At 42.1% G+C, this 16,900-nt stretch overlaps 1 protein-coding gene across 1 annotated transcript in view; it reads right to left on the minus strand.

Annotated features, from left to right (window-relative positions):
- The window catches only part of LOC124262044, a 32,099-nt gene extending 15,199 nt beyond the window's left edge, over positions 1-16,900 (minus strand). Inside the window, exons 1-13 of the mRNA XM_046696466.1 lie at positions 16,812-16,900; positions 14,241-14,342; positions 12,890-13,111; positions 12,669-12,784; positions 12,027-12,147; positions 11,408-11,580; positions 10,004-10,126; positions 7,346-7,445; positions 6,928-7,088; positions 5,212-5,307; positions 4,677-4,745; positions 2,557-2,686; positions 790-902 (exon numbers count right to left, since the gene is read on the minus strand). Of these exons, the coding sequence (XP_046552422.1) occupies positions 790-902; positions 2,557-2,686; positions 4,677-4,745; positions 5,212-5,307; positions 6,928-7,088; positions 7,346-7,445; positions 10,004-10,126; positions 11,408-11,580; positions 12,027-12,147; positions 12,669-12,784; positions 12,890-13,111; positions 14,241-14,340 (1,524 nt within the window). The 5' untranslated portion in view covers positions 14,341-14,342; positions 16,812-16,900. The remainder of the gene's footprint in view (positions 1-789; positions 903-2,556; positions 2,687-4,676; positions 4,746-5,211; positions 5,308-6,927; positions 7,089-7,345; positions 7,446-10,003; positions 10,127-11,407; positions 11,581-12,026; positions 12,148-12,668; positions 12,785-12,889; positions 13,112-14,240; positions 14,343-16,811) is intronic.

Raw genomic sequence — 16,900 nt, forward strand, 5'->3', positions numbered from 1 at the left:
ACAGTGTAGAAGTAGCCACACCATACACCAGTAGGACAGGGTAAAACTAGCCACACCTTACACCAACTAGACAGGATAGAAGTATCCACACCATACACCAGTAGGACAGGGTAAAACTAGCCACATCTTACACCAACTAGACAGTGTAGAAGTATCCACACCATACACCAGTAGGACAGAGTAAAACTAGCCACACTATACACCAACTAGACAGAGTAGAAGTATCCACATCATACACCAGTAGGACAGGGTAGAACTATCCACACCATACACCAACTAGACAGTGTAGAAGTACCCACACCATACACCAGTAGGACAGAGTAAAACTAGCCACACTATACACCAACTAGACAGAGTAGAAGTATCCACATCATACACCAGTAGGACAGGGTAGAACTATCCACACCATACACCAACTAGACAGTGTAGAAGTATTTACATCATACACCAAACACACATGCATGGTAGAGTGGCGGATGTCATTCGTAAACTTGACGGTGTTTAGAAGCCGATATATATCGGTGTCCTACTGCTATTATAGCTCATCTGTCTAGCGATGCCATACACTCTTCAAGAAATGTCATTCTAACCACCAACAACACGAAAATGAGATGATTGTTTCAATGTTACAGTCTTAACGCCTGTCGCAGGTATCATATATAGTGTCAGGCATACACAGACAGACCTTATCGGAAATAACGGAACCGATCTCCTTGTGTGCAAGTTACAACAGGTAATTCAAACTTCAAATACACCTGTGTGTATATCTGCTATACATTCATCATGTACCTGGAGGTTCGACATTCGGTTGGCTTCCTCGTAGATGAGGTTAGTCAGCTCATCCTGCATTTTGTCATACAAGTAGGACTCGCTCACTTTGTGCTGGGTGAAGCTGTCCATAGCTGAAGAAGAAAGGTAGAAACGTGAGTGAGTGAGTAAGTGAGACATATATTTGAATGTCAGTGGCTGCATTTCAGATATAACACAGAGGGGTCACTTCATGTGGCGAAAGCACCAAAGGATGCAGAACCCCGGGTCTGATGATGGCCACCCTCGACCTGTAGTCAGTGTGACCGGGTGTCTCAGGACATCCACCTTCCTGAAGAAACATGAAAAAATCTGTTGTATATTCCGAGATGCCGGCATGCATTCTACGATGCAGATGCTCGCGGGATTTACCTAACTGTGCGAAGTTTCGGGAGTTCATTTTTCACCTTGCTCATGCCATGAGATAGACTCTTCAAAAAAGAAACGTATAAGCCATTTTTAAAAGAATCAATTGCATTCTTTTAAGAGCTATTATGTAATATCAATGGTAAAAAGGTGAAAATTCACACGTCTGAGGCGTGTTTTGACGCTGACGTAGGTGTTCTATCGGGTTTAGGTCTGGTGATAGGGAAGGCCATGGCAAGACATTGACGTTAGAAATGGCAAGGTAGCGGACCGTGCCGCGTGATGTATGTGAAGTAGCGTTGTCATGCTGGAACAACTCCCTCTGTCGGTCCATAATCGGAAGCATGTGACGTGCAAGGACTTGTTGATGTACCGTTTTGCTGTCAGATTCCCCTGAACCACCACTAAATCAGATCTTTGTGGATTGGATATCCCACCCCACACCATGACACTTGCTCCACCGAATCTGTCGACCTGTCGAATGCATTTAGGGGCAAAATATTCTCCGATGGCAAACATAGTTGTCTTTCAGGTCGCCGGTGAAGAAGAAATCGTGATTTATCACTGAACCAGACTCGATTCTAATTTCTAAGGCTCCATTTCCAGATGGAATTCTCTCAAAACGGGGGCGACAACTGGCCTTCTTGGTCCAATCCCCACCTCACGCAATTGATTCCTGACAGTTTGGTCGGAAATTCTTCTCAAACCAGGGATGCGTTGTGCAGTCTCAGCGGATGTGGCAAGACGATGACGCAAGTGAGCACCCCGGGTGTAGCGGTCCTTGTCTCGGGTGTTAACTCCTGGACGGCCGCTTTTCGGGCGATATTGGGCGGAATTGGTTTGCAGGAAACAATCCCAAAGGCGAGATATGGTGCTCTGATGAACGTTGAAATGTCGGGCAACTGCAGACTGCGAGTCCCCAGCTTCAAGGCGGCCTATGGCGATGTTTCGATTGGCGGCACTCAGTCGTGGCATGATGTTTTCCTCTTTTCCAGGCGAAAACGAATGGCAAACTTAATCACAGCGTTTGCCTGATCGATACCGCATGCTTTTCCACTTACTTGCACGTGCATTATGCTTTACATGTTTTCTTAGTGACGTTTTGGCGAGTCTTCAAACACTTCTAAAACAAGGGGAAAAGTAAAATTTTCGTGCTAAAGCTGACGTTTTGGAAAGAAATATTATATTTGTATTGTTTTTGCCGCAGTTAATTGAGTCCAATATTCTCATTATCACCCTGTGAAGTGTGCATAACCTAAACATTGTTCTCACTCAACTCACTCTACTGTGTCCGTTGTCAGTTTGAGTGAGTGAGTGAGTTTGACTAGCAAGCGGTGTTTAAGAGATGAAGCCTACCTTATACGTGGCAACGTGTACACTTACCGAGGAGTTGTACGACGAAGTGTATTTTACTGTTATACTTGTAACACTCGCCGCAGTCGAACGCCGACCAGTGCTGGGCCACAGGCGTGTACTTGAGGATGTTGTAGACGACGGGGTTCGTGGACCCACCCTGTAACGACATATAACATCACACGGTGATACACGGTGTGTCAGTTGGATTCCGTGCACCGGGAGAACTATACACCTGGAGATATATACACCTACAGAACTATACACCTGGAGAACTATACACCTACAGAACTATACACTTGGAGAACTATACACCTGGAGAACTATACACCTGGAGAACTATACACCTGGAGAACTATACACCTGGAGATCTACACACCTACAGAACTATACACCTGGAGAACTATACATCTGGAGAACTATACATCTGGAGAACTATACACCTGGAGAACTATACACATGGAGAACTATACACTTCAAGAACTATACACCTGGAGAACTATATACCTGGAGATCTACACACCTACAGAACTATACACCTGGATAACTATACACTTGGAGATCTACACAGCTACAGAACCATACACCTGGAGAACTATACATCTGGAGAACTATACACCTGGAGAATAATTCACTTTGAGAACTATACACCTGGAAAACTATTCACTTTGAGAACTATACACTTGGAGAACTATACACCTGGAGAACTATACACCTGGAGAACTATTCACTTGGAGAACTATGCACCTGGAGAACTATACACCTGGAGAACTATACACCTGGAGCACTATACACTTTGAGAACTATACACCTGGCGAACTATACACTTGGAGAACTATACAACTGGAGAACTATACGCCTGGAGAACTATACACTTGGGAAACTATACACCAGGAGAACTATACACTTGGAGAACGATACACCTGGAAACACCTTTCTGAAACAATTTACCAGGAAGTTAGTGAGGGAGTGAGCTTAGTTTTACTCCGCACTCTTTTAGCAGGGTACAGAGGTGATCTACTGTCCATTCGGTAGAGACTTACACAGGTGGATCTATTGTCCATTCCTACCTCCATGAGTCCATTCGGTAGAGACGTACACAGGTGGACCTATTGTCCATTCTTACCTCCATGAGTCCATTCGGTAGAGAATTACACAGGTGGATCTATTGTCCGTTCTTACCTCTATGAGTCCATTCGGCAGAGAATTACACAGGTGGATCTATTGTCCATTCCTACCTCCATGAGTCCATTCGGTAGAGACTTACACAGGTGGATCTATTGTCCATTCTTACCTCCATGAGTCCATTCGGCAGAGAATTACACAGGTGGACCTATTGTCCATTCTTACCTCCATGAGTCCATTCGGTAGAGAATTACACAGGTGGACCTATTGTCCACACAGGTGGATTACACAGGTGGACCTATTGTCCATTCTTACCTCCATGAGTCCATTCGGTAGAGATTTACCTCCACACAGGTGGATCTATTGTCCATTCTTACCTCCATGAGTCCATTCGGCAGAGAATTACACAGGTGGACCTATTGTCCAGGGTTCTATTGTCCATTTACCTCCATGAGTCCATTCGGGAGAATTACACAGAGAATTACACAGGTGGGATTACCTCCTATTGTCCATTCTTACCTCCATGAGTCCATTCGGTAGAGACTTACACAGGTGGATCTATTGTCCATTCTTACCTCCATGAGTCCATTCGGTAGAGACTTACACAGGTGGATCTAATGTCCATTCTTACCTCCATGGGTCCATTCGGTAGAGACTTACACAGATGGATCTAATGTCCATTCTTACCTCCATGAGTCCATTCGGTAGAGAATTACACAGGTGGACCTATTGTCCATTCCTTCCTTCATGAGTCCATTCGGTAGAGACTTACACAGGTGGATCTATTGTCCATTCTTACCTCCATGAGTCCATTCGGTAGAGACTTACACAGGTGGATCTATTGTCCATTCTTACTTCCATAAATCCATTCGGTAGAGACTTACACAGGTGGATCTATTGTCCATTCTTACCCTCCATGAGTCCATTCGGTAGAGACTTACACAGGTGGATCTATTGTCCATTCTTACCCTCCATAAATCCATTCGGTAGGGACTTACACAGGTGGATCTATTGTCCATTCTTACCCTCCATAAATCCATTCGGTAGAAATTGTTGGATGACAGAACGGTCCCGACAGCCTGTGTCCAGCCTTCCTGTAACAAGAGGTCATGGGATACATCTACCAAGAAGTTATCACTTGTCTATAAGATTTATGCGGGTTGTGATGCGCCTATACTGCATTGCAAAATGTTATACATCAATACACGCACAGCATGCATGAAAGCAATGCAGGTTCACTTGAATTGTGATAAGTTTATAATGTGTTTGTTTTGGGATATTTAACGATAAACTCCAACAATGCCAACTATAGGACGTCAGCCTATATATGATCGACTCAGACAAAAGCTGCATTACGGGCATCGTAATACGCCATCAATATGGTGCAACACGCTGTCAAACACGTCACTGGCACCTTATGCAATTAGTTGTCTCCTACGACCAGTACTGTATACTTGGGACGAATTCCTACACGGAATCTCCACGGGGGTAGCCTTAAGGGAGACTAGTGGATACCAAGTGAGTACTGGGGGCACGATTGGCTCTCGGGAATGGTTTTACCTTCGTGAAGTACCACTGTACAGTGGCGTTGATGTTGGAGTCTATGTCAAAGTAGACCCCGATCCACACGTCACATAGCGTGCCTCGGGTCGTCATCTGCAGCAGAGCACGTGACAGGTTGCTATCAGCCTATAACACTAGAGAATACTTACACTTCCTCACATACATGCGAGACATCTATAACATGAAATACCTGGGAATGGTTGATTAAGTGGAAATTGCATGTGTTGGACAGTTGCTCAAGTTTGCCACTCGTGAGTGGAAAGTCAGCAGAGCTTATGTCAAGATGTGGATTTCATCGTTCATCCTGACAATTTGAGGGCCATCATTAACTTTTCAACATTGCCTCAGAAACTACCACAGAAATGCCAATGGAGATGGAACTTTGTATGAATGATCCTAGACTAAGGCTTAGTCTCTGAATATATATAATTTTGATAGTAACAAACAAGCCAATTTATATTGAAAAGGAGCCCTAAGGAGACCAGAGATTCAGAACCTGAGGAAATCTAGACTTGCTTTATTTAGGGCTTGAGCACTGCAGAGAGGGCTTGGCAGTAGGGAAATTAATGTGGTTCAGGGACTGTGAGACAGACTAGAATGATCCCAGCTATTATGTCCATAAACTTTGCCCAGATAAGTCTAACAAGATTTTAACATCAAAAACATCGAAACCCTATACAGGACCTAAGAAAATTCTGTGCAAAAGCAGAGTTGATCTTACAATTCCAACAATATCATGAACAAGTGTACATGAATCACAATCAAAAAGTGATGATACAAGGTGTCCACGAAAGAGAAAGCACATTCTGCTCAACTGAAAAAGAAATGCATGGACATAATTTTTGTCACAATTTTGAAATGGAAATGTCCTCCTCATGTCTCCCATTACTTATCACCTATTGAGGCCTTGAATGTTGAACCTTGATCGAACAACATCTGAGAAAGAGTTATATGATGCTCTTTGAAATCTTGACTTTGTTGGCACATGAAAAGTTGTGAAATGTAAATGCCAAGTGTTGGAGCTGTTCAAATATTGGTCGACATAATTGGAACGTTATAAGAGTCATACCTCTTGTCATACACCCTTCTGGGGTGCTTTTCTTACTGAATCGTTATGCATAGATATCAATATGAAATACACTGATCTACTATATATCAACTTGAGGTGGGCTGAAGGTGAACCCGAGCAGAAATGTCCTACACAACATGCAGAACTCCCCACCCACCCCACCAAAAAAACAAAAAAAAAAAACAACAAAAAACAAAACACAAAACAAACAAGAAAAAATAACATACACAAACAAACAACAAACAAACAAAAAAAAACAAAAAAACATCTACATTAAGACAACTGGCTGATTAGTAATTCTGGTGTTCTGACAGAAGCAAAGTTAAAATGTTGGATTTTGCCTAGTCAGCACTTGTGAAAGAAAGGCTGCACATGAGACAGTGCTGTCTTGAAATAGGGTGTCTTTGAGTTTGGCTATGTGAGATCACGAAACGTATCTTTAAAGACATACAGCCTACATCATCAAAAGAAATATCCCAAAACGTCGACCCGCATGTGATCCCATACCAACCACAACAGCCTTGTAGCTGAACAATTCCGCTGTGCTGGGATGTATGATTGACAATTATCATGGCACAAGGAATAAATCCGCAAAAACGTTAGATATCATAAATATAATAATTATATATAAATGTAATTCTTACCTCCCCTACATACTGAATTGTCGCGTTGTCGTAATGGAACACCTCCGAGATATTTTTTACAGTGATGTGATTATCGGCAGTGACAGCCGTATAATCATCGCCGCTCCGGATAACTTCAACATCACACGTCCCGAGATACTTGTCCTTCACATACCTCGCACCTGCAACATACGTGTACACGCACCTGCAGCTGGTGACTCAACATAACACATGCCCATATACCTCGCACCTGCAACACATGCACCCACGCACGCACACACACCAAGAATACAAACTACAAAAAATATGTGTTCGGCAATGCCATTTTCTACTGTAACCATTACAGATGTAATTCATGTATGACGAGAAGCAAGAGAACGTGTGAATTAATGAACCTACATCTAATACCGTATTGTAGATATATGGCCATGTGCTCTACCTGTCTCGAAGTTATAGATGTAAGAAAGTGGGTTGGGGTCGGTGCCAAGTGAGTCTTTGGTGTCACGCCGTACTCGGCGGGAGCTGCCGTCAAACCACACCTGAAACACAGAGACATTCCACCCACAAATACAGGTATGTCTCCAACAATATACCTCCACTCACGTGTCAACAACATTCCCTGTCTCGTCACAGAGACAGGTCACCCACAAATACAGGTATGTCTCCAACAATATACCTCCACTCACGTGTCAACAACATTCCCTGTCTCGTCACAGAGACAGGTCATCCACAAATACAGGTATGTCTCCAACAATATACCTCCACTCACGTGTCAACAACATTCCCTGTCTCGTCACAGAGACAGGGCACCAACAAATACAGGTATGTCTCCAACAATATACCTCCACACTCACGTGTCAACAACATTCCCTGTCTCGTCACAGAGACAGTTCGCCCACAAATACAGGTATGTCTCCAACAATATACCTCCACTCACGTGTCAACAACATTCCCTGTCTCGTCACAGAGACAGGGCACCCACAAATACAGGTATGTCTCCAACAATATACCTCCACACTCACGTGTCAACAACATTCCCTGTCTCGTCACAGAGACATTCCACCCACAAATACAGGTATGTCTCCGACAATATACCTCCTCACTCAAGTGTCAACAACATTCCCTGTCACGTCACAGAGAAAGTTCACCCACAAATACAGGTATGTCTCCGACAATATACCTCCACACTCAAGTGTCAACAAAATTCACTGTCTCGTCACAGAGACAGGGCACCCACAAATACAGGTATGTCTCCTACAATATACCTCCTCACTCAAGTGTCAACAACATTCCCTGTCTCGTCACAGAGACAGTTCGCCCACAAATACAGGTATCTCTCCAACAATATACCTCCTCACTCAAGTGTCAACAACATTCCCTGTCTCATCACAGATGATCAAAACAATGTATCTGGTCATTAGATAATTAAAAAAAGAAGTACAAAAGAGCGAAGTGCATTTAATACTTGATCTCTTTTAAAACTATATATCCTGAGCAGTGTTAGCATTGAGGTGGGTAGTAAGATGAGTATTAATTGTAATGAGAAAAAGAAGTGCAATTAATGTTTGATCTCTTTTATAACTATATATCCTCAGTTGTGTGAGTATTAAGGTGCGTGGGTAGTAAGGTGAGTCTTAATGTAGGCAAAAGTTTACAGTACAACCAGAAATTATTGAGAATTTAAGATTATAAGTTTTTAATTTTTTTCACTCATTACTCACGTATTAAATGTGAATATTACCAGAACATAACTCCAGATTCAAAGACGGGTGAACAGTTATTATATTGTCAAGTCACCATATGGGCAGCAATGCAGGCTTCAATGCGGTGGGGCATACTACTGGTCAAAGAAGTCGTGGTCCATGCTGTCCCAATATCGGACCACCTCTTCTTTCATTTCAGCAATATTTGTCAGATTTTTCTTATTGACACTTTCCTTCATAAGTCCCCAAACATTTTCTATTGGATTTAGGTCAGGGCTATAGCTTGGCCAATCTAATAATGTCACATTTTGGGTCCGAAACCAGGCCTGTGAATGCTTTGAACGATGTTTTGGGTCGTTGTCCTGCTGGAAAGTCCAAAACTTTCCATAGAACACGTAAGCAGATGGATGTAAATGTCCCTCGAGAATATCTGTGTACCGCTCACTGTTTCCTTTCAAACACACAGAGGGGCGTTGCCCCTAACACAGATATGCCAACCCACGCGTTAAATTTCATACTGTACTTTGGGCGCTGATACAAAGGTTTTTCAGTTTGTTGGGTCCAGAATTTCAGTGTATTAGGAAACAGCCACACAGAACTTTCATCTGAGAAAATCACATTGTCCCAGTTAATATTTCTATGCAGTACGCACCAGTTCAACCTTAGCTCCTTTTGTTCAGGTTTCATGATCGGTGATGGAATTCCTCGACTTTTCTGCCAACCCATTGCATGCAGCTCAGTTCTAACTGTCTCCTTACAGACAGCCACAGTTCCTCTATCAATCATGTCCAGCCTAACTTTTCTAAACTCCTTCGTTTGTTTTTAGAAACAAGAATACTAAGCCACCTCCTGTCACCGACAGTCAATTTTCTGGGCCTACCTGCGCCTCCCTGGTGCTCAATGCCATATCCATTTGCAATATTTATCAAAACACGATAAACAGTGCACAAAGGGATGCCTGTTCTACTTGAAATCACTTTAGCTCATCTGATGTCCTTGTTATAATACTCTAAAATCAACTCCCTCTTCTCTAAATCATCCATACTGAGGATAACTGAAAATGTCGTCTGCTAGCAAGTAAACAAAAGGGGATAACTCTTCACAAACTAATGAAAAAGGATTAACGGAGTTGTCTCTCTTGAATGAAACCAAGCATTTGATAGCTGGTCAAGGTTGTTTATAATACTAGAAATCCAATTAAACATATTCCTAAAATTCTCAATTATTTCTGGTCATACTATATATTGTGGGCAAAGGTCCTCCCCTGTCAAAATTGTGGTGGGCAGAGTTCCTGTGGGTAAAGCTTCCGTGGGCGGAGTTCCTGGATTCTGTCAGACACTATACAGTTCACTGATGATCTCAACAAATACTATGATCTTAACAACGATGCGAACCTCAATAAAGGTGATCTCTTGTAAGTCCATGTCTATGACCTCCATCAGCATATAGAACTGGTCAGCGATGAGTGGCATCTCCCTGATGAGTGGACGGCCTGGACAGAAGATCCCGGGCGGAGTCTGGAGATACAGGTGGCAGGAACACGTGTTAACGTAACAAGAAGAACAAGTGAATACCGTCACAGCCATGGAGCATTGTTTGTGTGTGAGCTTAAATGTAAACCTCTTTAACCTTAATGATGTCTCACATACACGTATTTCTGGTTAACGTGAATGCTGTCTCATATACATGCATACCTGGTTCACATGAGTGAGTGACTTTAGTTTTACACCGCTTTTAGCAATATTCCAGCAATATCACGGCGGTGGACACCAGGAATAGGCTTCACACATTGTACCCATATTGAAAATCGAACCAGGGTCTTCGGCGTTACGAGCGGAAAGCTTTAACCACTAGGCTACCCCAACGCCCCTGGTTCACGTGAATGCTGTCTCACATACATGTATATATGGTTCACGTGAGTGCTGTCTCACATACATGTATATATGGTTCACGTGAATGCTGTCTCACATACATGTATATATGGTTCACGTGAATGCTGTCTCACATACATGTATATATGGTTCACGTGAGTGCTGTCTTACATACATGTATATATGGTTCACGTGAATGCCGTCTCACATACATGTATATATGGTTCACGTGAATGCTGTCTTACATACATGTATATATGGTTCACATGAATGCTGTCTCACATACATGTATATATGGTTCACGTGAATGCTATCTCACATACATGTATATCCTGTTCACGTGAATGCTATCTCACATACATGTATATCTGGTTCTCGTGAAAGTTCGCATCTCACCAGGAATGCATCTTGGGTGAATGTTGGGATTGGTGTAAAGCTCGTATCTCACCAGGAATGCATCTTGGGGGATTGTTGGGATTGGTGTGACACCAGGAATAGGCTTCACACATTGTACCCATATTGAAAATCGAACCAGGGTCTTCGGCGTTACGAGCGGAAAGCTTTAACCACTAGGCTACCCCAACGCCCCTGGTTCACGTGAATGCTGTCTCACATACATGTATATATGGTTCACGTGAATGCTATCTCACATACATGTATATATGGTTCACGTGAATGCTGTCTCACATACATGTATATATGGTTCACGTGAATGCTGTCTCACATACATGTATATATGGTTCACGTGAGTGCTGTCTCACATACATGTATATATGGTTCACGTGAATGCTATCTCACATACATGTATATCCTGTTCACGTGAATGCTATCTCACATACATGTATATCTGGTTCTCGTGAAAGTTCGCATCTCACCAGGAATGCATCTTGGGTGAATGTTGGGATTGGTGTAAAGCTCGTATCTCACCAGGAATGCATCTTGGGGGATTGTTGGGATTGGTGTGAAGTCGACGAAATCGCCGACGACTTGGTACTCCTGTACCGAGGTGTTGTTGTGCCGCTTGGAGTGCAGCATCATCTGCACCGGGTGGGGATCGGTCGGCGGCAGCTGGGGACTCATCCAAACCTGCCCTGTGTCGTCTGCCGAACACAACAATCGTCCCGTGACGACAAGCATGCCGTCATTACTTTCAAAGGGGAAGTCTCAGGTTCGTTACATGAGATAGCACTTTCCAATTTATGGGTCGTTTCTCACCAAAACAACAGATATGATTTTACATACGCTACAGGGGCGGATACAGCTTTTTGAGAAAGGGGTGGGGGGGGTGGTGCACAGTCTTGATAAACTTGATAAAGGGTGTGTGTGTGCACACTCCATTTTCACGAGAGTTTCAATGGTCATTTAACAAACTTTCATGGAGGGTGTGCGCGCACCTGCATCCCCTCTCTGGTTCCGCCTATGCTCTAAATTATCTGTTCTTACACTAGCGATGAATAATTTCAACATTTTCCCTTCTCTCATCGATCAAGATGATGACCCGTCCAGGTAGTATTTTAAGTTTTCGTATGACTTGTGACAAACTTACTTATAAAGAACAGCTTCGTCTTGGTGGTGATGTCAATGGAGAAGTCATACATGCAGGCACTCCATTCGCTGACGGGGTACGACCGGATGAACTTCACAGTGGAATTAGCCACATATTGAGTCTGGCAACAAGAACGTGACGTCATGACCTCTGAAGGGGAAGGTGTTGGTATTTTGTGGTAGTGTGCCCGTCACCCACTACCATACATCGTTAGTGTCTTAATCATACCATACATTGTTTTGTTAATATATTATGTCTCAACGCGCCAATGACCTATGTTCCAGCTATATGTCGGCATCAACACGAGCCTGAACCAGACAAGCCTACTGCCGGGGAAATATCCCTACCAGGAATCCCCCCTACAAGGTTATGTAAGGCGCACGTAAGATTCATATCGCGATATTCTCTTGTTGGGAGGATGCGAATTCAAGTCTTCAGAGGCATTTATATTTTTTCAGGGGCTGCTGCTTAGATTACATGTATATTAGGTTAAAGTTGACAGGTTGATATAACGAAGAGAGTTATTTTTGAAGGAACCTAATGAAACTCTATATGAAAGTTATTTTTCAAAATAACGTTTGTTGGGTGAAAGGATTCTATAGCTGATTCCACGCGGCAAGTCCGAGCAGTGGGGGCACTTACGTCCTTGGAGGCGATCATGGCTCGGTACAGCAGCATGATGGATGTGAGCCACGGCTTGCCGTTGTAACGGTACATCTGCGTTCCAATTCGGCTCACGCTGCACGTCCCCATAGCGTCTGAAACACAGGATCTGCATTGTTCATCGCTTCATCGCTTCCCCATCACATGTGTGCTGCTAGAGCAGTTTCCTCCGACAAGACAGTGCTCGCCGTGTGACTTACTTTGACTGTCTGGTAGGTGGATGGTGAGCGCCACGTCAGTGTTGTAGTCAAAGATGACCTTGACGTTCTGCTGGGGTGGAATCTGGATGTAGAGACTGCTTAGCTTCCGTTCATCGTCGTAGTACTCTCTGACGTTGTACGTCCGCTGGCTGATGAGTTCCCGCCAGTCTATGTTCACGGAGTACAGTTTGCCGGTCGTGATGGCAGGGGGCGGGGCAATCACTGGAATAAGGACCGCATTAGTACCGGCGAAATACTATATGCTAAAAGCACACAGTATGAGCATTATATGTATTGATAGCTGGAAATGTATTGCCCCCATATTCCATCTATAAGACGCCGTGAACATTTGGTGATATGACCCTTGTACGTGTGTCTGTACGTTTTGTGAACGTCTATATGATGGCACTTCTAAACCAGTGTACATGAAGTGTACTTCCAAACCAGTGTATATAAAGTGCACTTCCAAACCAGTGTATATAAAGTGCACTTCCAAACCAGTGTATATAAAGTGCACTTCCAAACCAGTGTATATAAAATGCACTTCCAAACCAGTGTATATAAAGTGCACTTCCAAACCAGTGTATATAAAGTGCACTTCCAAACCAGTGTATATACAGTGCACTTCCAAACCAGTGTATATAAAGTGCACTTCCAAACCAGTGTATATAAAGTGCACTTCCAAACCAGTGTATATAAAGTGTACTTCCAAACCAGTGTATATACAGTGCACTTCCAAACCAGTGTATATACAGTGCACTTCCAAACCAGTGTATATACAGTGCACTTCCAAACCAGTGTATATGCAGTGCACTTCCAAACCAGTGTATATAAAGTGCACTTCCAAACCAGTGTATATAAAGTGCACTTCCAAACCAGTGTATATGCAGTGCACTTCCAAACCAGTGTATATGCAGTGCACTTCCAAACCAGTGTATATAAAGTGCACTTCCACCAAACCAATGTATATAAAGTGTACTTCCAAACCAGTGTATATAAAGTGTACTTCCAAACCAGTGTATATACAGTGCACTTCCAAACCAGTGTATATAAAGTGTACTTCCAAACCAGTGTATATAAAGTGTACTTCCAAACCAGTGTATATACAGTGCACTTCCAAACCAGTGTATATAAAGTGCACTTCCACCAAACCAGTGTATATAAAGTGCACTTCCAAACCAGTGTATATAAAGTGCACTTCCAAACCAGTGTATATAAAGTGCACTTCCAAACCAGTGTATATAAAGTGCACTTCCAAACCAGTGTATATATATACTTCCATGCTAGTGTATAATTATGAAGTACCAGTATATACAAAATGTACAAATATGTGAATGTTGTGTAGACGTACTTTTCTGGACTACCGGCGAACACACTGTTTTATCCAGGCCATAATAAGTGCACTGCACACTGACCACCACGGCCGCCGCCAAGATCAGCAATGAAGACATACCTGTGGAACAGTGGGGATGAAATCAGGAAGATGCTTGTGTTTGGGGACTCCGTAATAAACAAGAATAAGAACAGAATAGACTGGTGTGCTGGCTTGTGACTGAGTGTCTTTGTGACCTATGATGTGACAAAGTTGACTGTGTGTCACAGTGCACTGATGGTGTGACAAAGTTGACTGTGTGTCACAGTGCGGGGCGGTGGGGTAGCCTAATGGTTAAAGCGTTGGCTCGTCACGCCGAAGACCCGGGTTCGAATCCCCACATGGGTACAATGTGTGAAGCCCATTTCTGGTGTCCCCCGCCGTGATGTTGCTGGAATATTGCTAAAAGCGGCGTAAAACCAAAATCAGTCAGTCAGTCAGTGTGTCACAGTGCACTGATGGTGTGACGTGGTGATATATCCGTTACTATAAATAAGTCACTTATGCATGCAGCAAGCGTATCCTCAACCTACCAATGACGAACACAACACTTACTGATAGCTGCACCAACTGATAACTGGAACTGATAAGAAAATTAAAGTTCTTTTTTCAAATGATGTCATTTTATTGTTAGAACATCATTTATTGTTCACGAAAGTAAAACTATCAAAAGTCAGATGTGAAGGAGAAAACGAGATCGTCAATCATTATTGGGTACCATAATTGGGTAAACTAATTTACATAAATTGATCATGAAACGTACTATACATACGTGTTTTTAACTAAGTGTTACTGGAAATATATTTCACATAAGTTTTATCTGTATTATATTGTGATAAAGAACAAAACTAGGCCATTATACAAATTAAATACAATCTTGTAATCTACGTTACCGTAACACTAACATATCTACATATAAAGTTAGAAAAAATACTGGTGAAATGTTGCTATACTATTACAGAGAGTTACATGAAAAGATACAAAAGTGATTAACTGTTTCTTTGTTTCATTCATTATTTAAAGTACAGACAGTACAGAAACACAATGAAAATTCATCCAAAATGTAATCACGTTTCCTGCTTGGTTTGATGTAGAATATCAACAATGATAAGCCAATTAAAAGTAAATAATCATTTAATGTTTAGAAGAGTTCATGCCATAACCTTAGATCCACAAAACTGTCATACCTCAGTAGCCCTGATAGTGTGTGATGACCTGTAAAGTGTCACTGAACAATCGTGCACATTTCAATCACGCTACTAAAGAAAAGGTCCGTCATGTCATGAGCTAATGGCGCTTGGATGACAGAGCCAATATTACTTCTCGAACCAGTGGACGCTCAGTGCCAATGGTACGTAACTAGCGTGTGCATATCGCGAATAAATGATGCCCTTTGAAAATGAGGTCACGTAGATTACATAACTTAGACTACACAAACGTCCTTTAGCACCCACCAAACGTTTAAAGTGTAATCTCCTTCACTTTGTTATTACTACTGAATAGGTCCATTCATTTTAAACCCTTTTGGTGACACTGGGTGCACAGTTTTTATCTTATGGTGATCACGTAGATTACATCCTTAAAAATCCTAGCATCATGGTGAGAAATCGGCTGAAATGTAGTGGATATGAGATTGATATTGTATTGACCAAATATAAAACTATACATAAGGCATACTATCTAATGAATACATATAATCTTTAAAATAATTATATGGTCATTTTCGTGGGGTACCGTGGATTACACTTTTATGGAGACATCATAATAAACATAAATTCTAACAAAATTAAAACATTTGAAGATATGCTCTGGGTATCGACGAAAGGGACAATACCTTATCGAAAATGAAATCTGTTTTGTTGACACTAGATGAATATTCCCTCGAAATGTTATACTATTATTGGAGACATGCGCATTTCGCTGATCTTGACTGACGTTTTACCCTGAGTCACACATATGAATAGCAGATCAACAGAATAACAATTTCTGTCTTTGATGCCTACCAAGCCTGCCGCCCAATATTAACATGAAATGAACAGATGAAATTAGTAAAAAAACAAATTTCATGCGGAGAAACGTAAAATTACAAATGGTACACATTTCGTAAGAATAGATGACAATCTCTTGATACTTCTGTCACGGTTAATGTTTCACCCAGGCATGCAACCAGTCGCTGATGCTATATGCGAAACACAGAGAATATTTTCTATGGACTCAGCAATTCGAAGTACGTACTTTTCAGGAATACGCGAACATGTTTATTGGAGGAAATATACGAAATTCCAATTACAGAAAATTATCTACAGTATGCTGTGTTGGTAACGGTCTCTATTCTAGTATCTACTCGATCACAATTTTGCATTCACTGATATCAATACACAACAATCTGCCTATGGCATTGTATGCTATTCATCTTTAACCTCTGAAGTTCCTGTGAAAGCCATAGCGCTCAGGATAAAACATGTATCCATCATCATCGTTCATTTCAAGTTTCAGTGTTCTCATGCGTCAAAATAATATGATATGATATATCTGAAAAATATGTCTCACCTCCCGTTATAAATATTACTTGAACGTTGGTAGAGAGAAATACACATCCATGTTGTTACCGTGTAACACTGATATAGGTCGTCTGGTAT

This window comes from Haliotis rubra, unplaced genomic scaffold (assembly GCF_003918875.1).
Source record: "Haliotis rubra isolate DU_JTF1 unplaced genomic scaffold, ASM391887v1 Scf82, whole genome shotgun sequence".
Lineage (NCBI taxonomy): Eukaryota > Metazoa > Mollusca > Gastropoda > Lepetellida > Haliotidae > Haliotis > Haliotis rubra.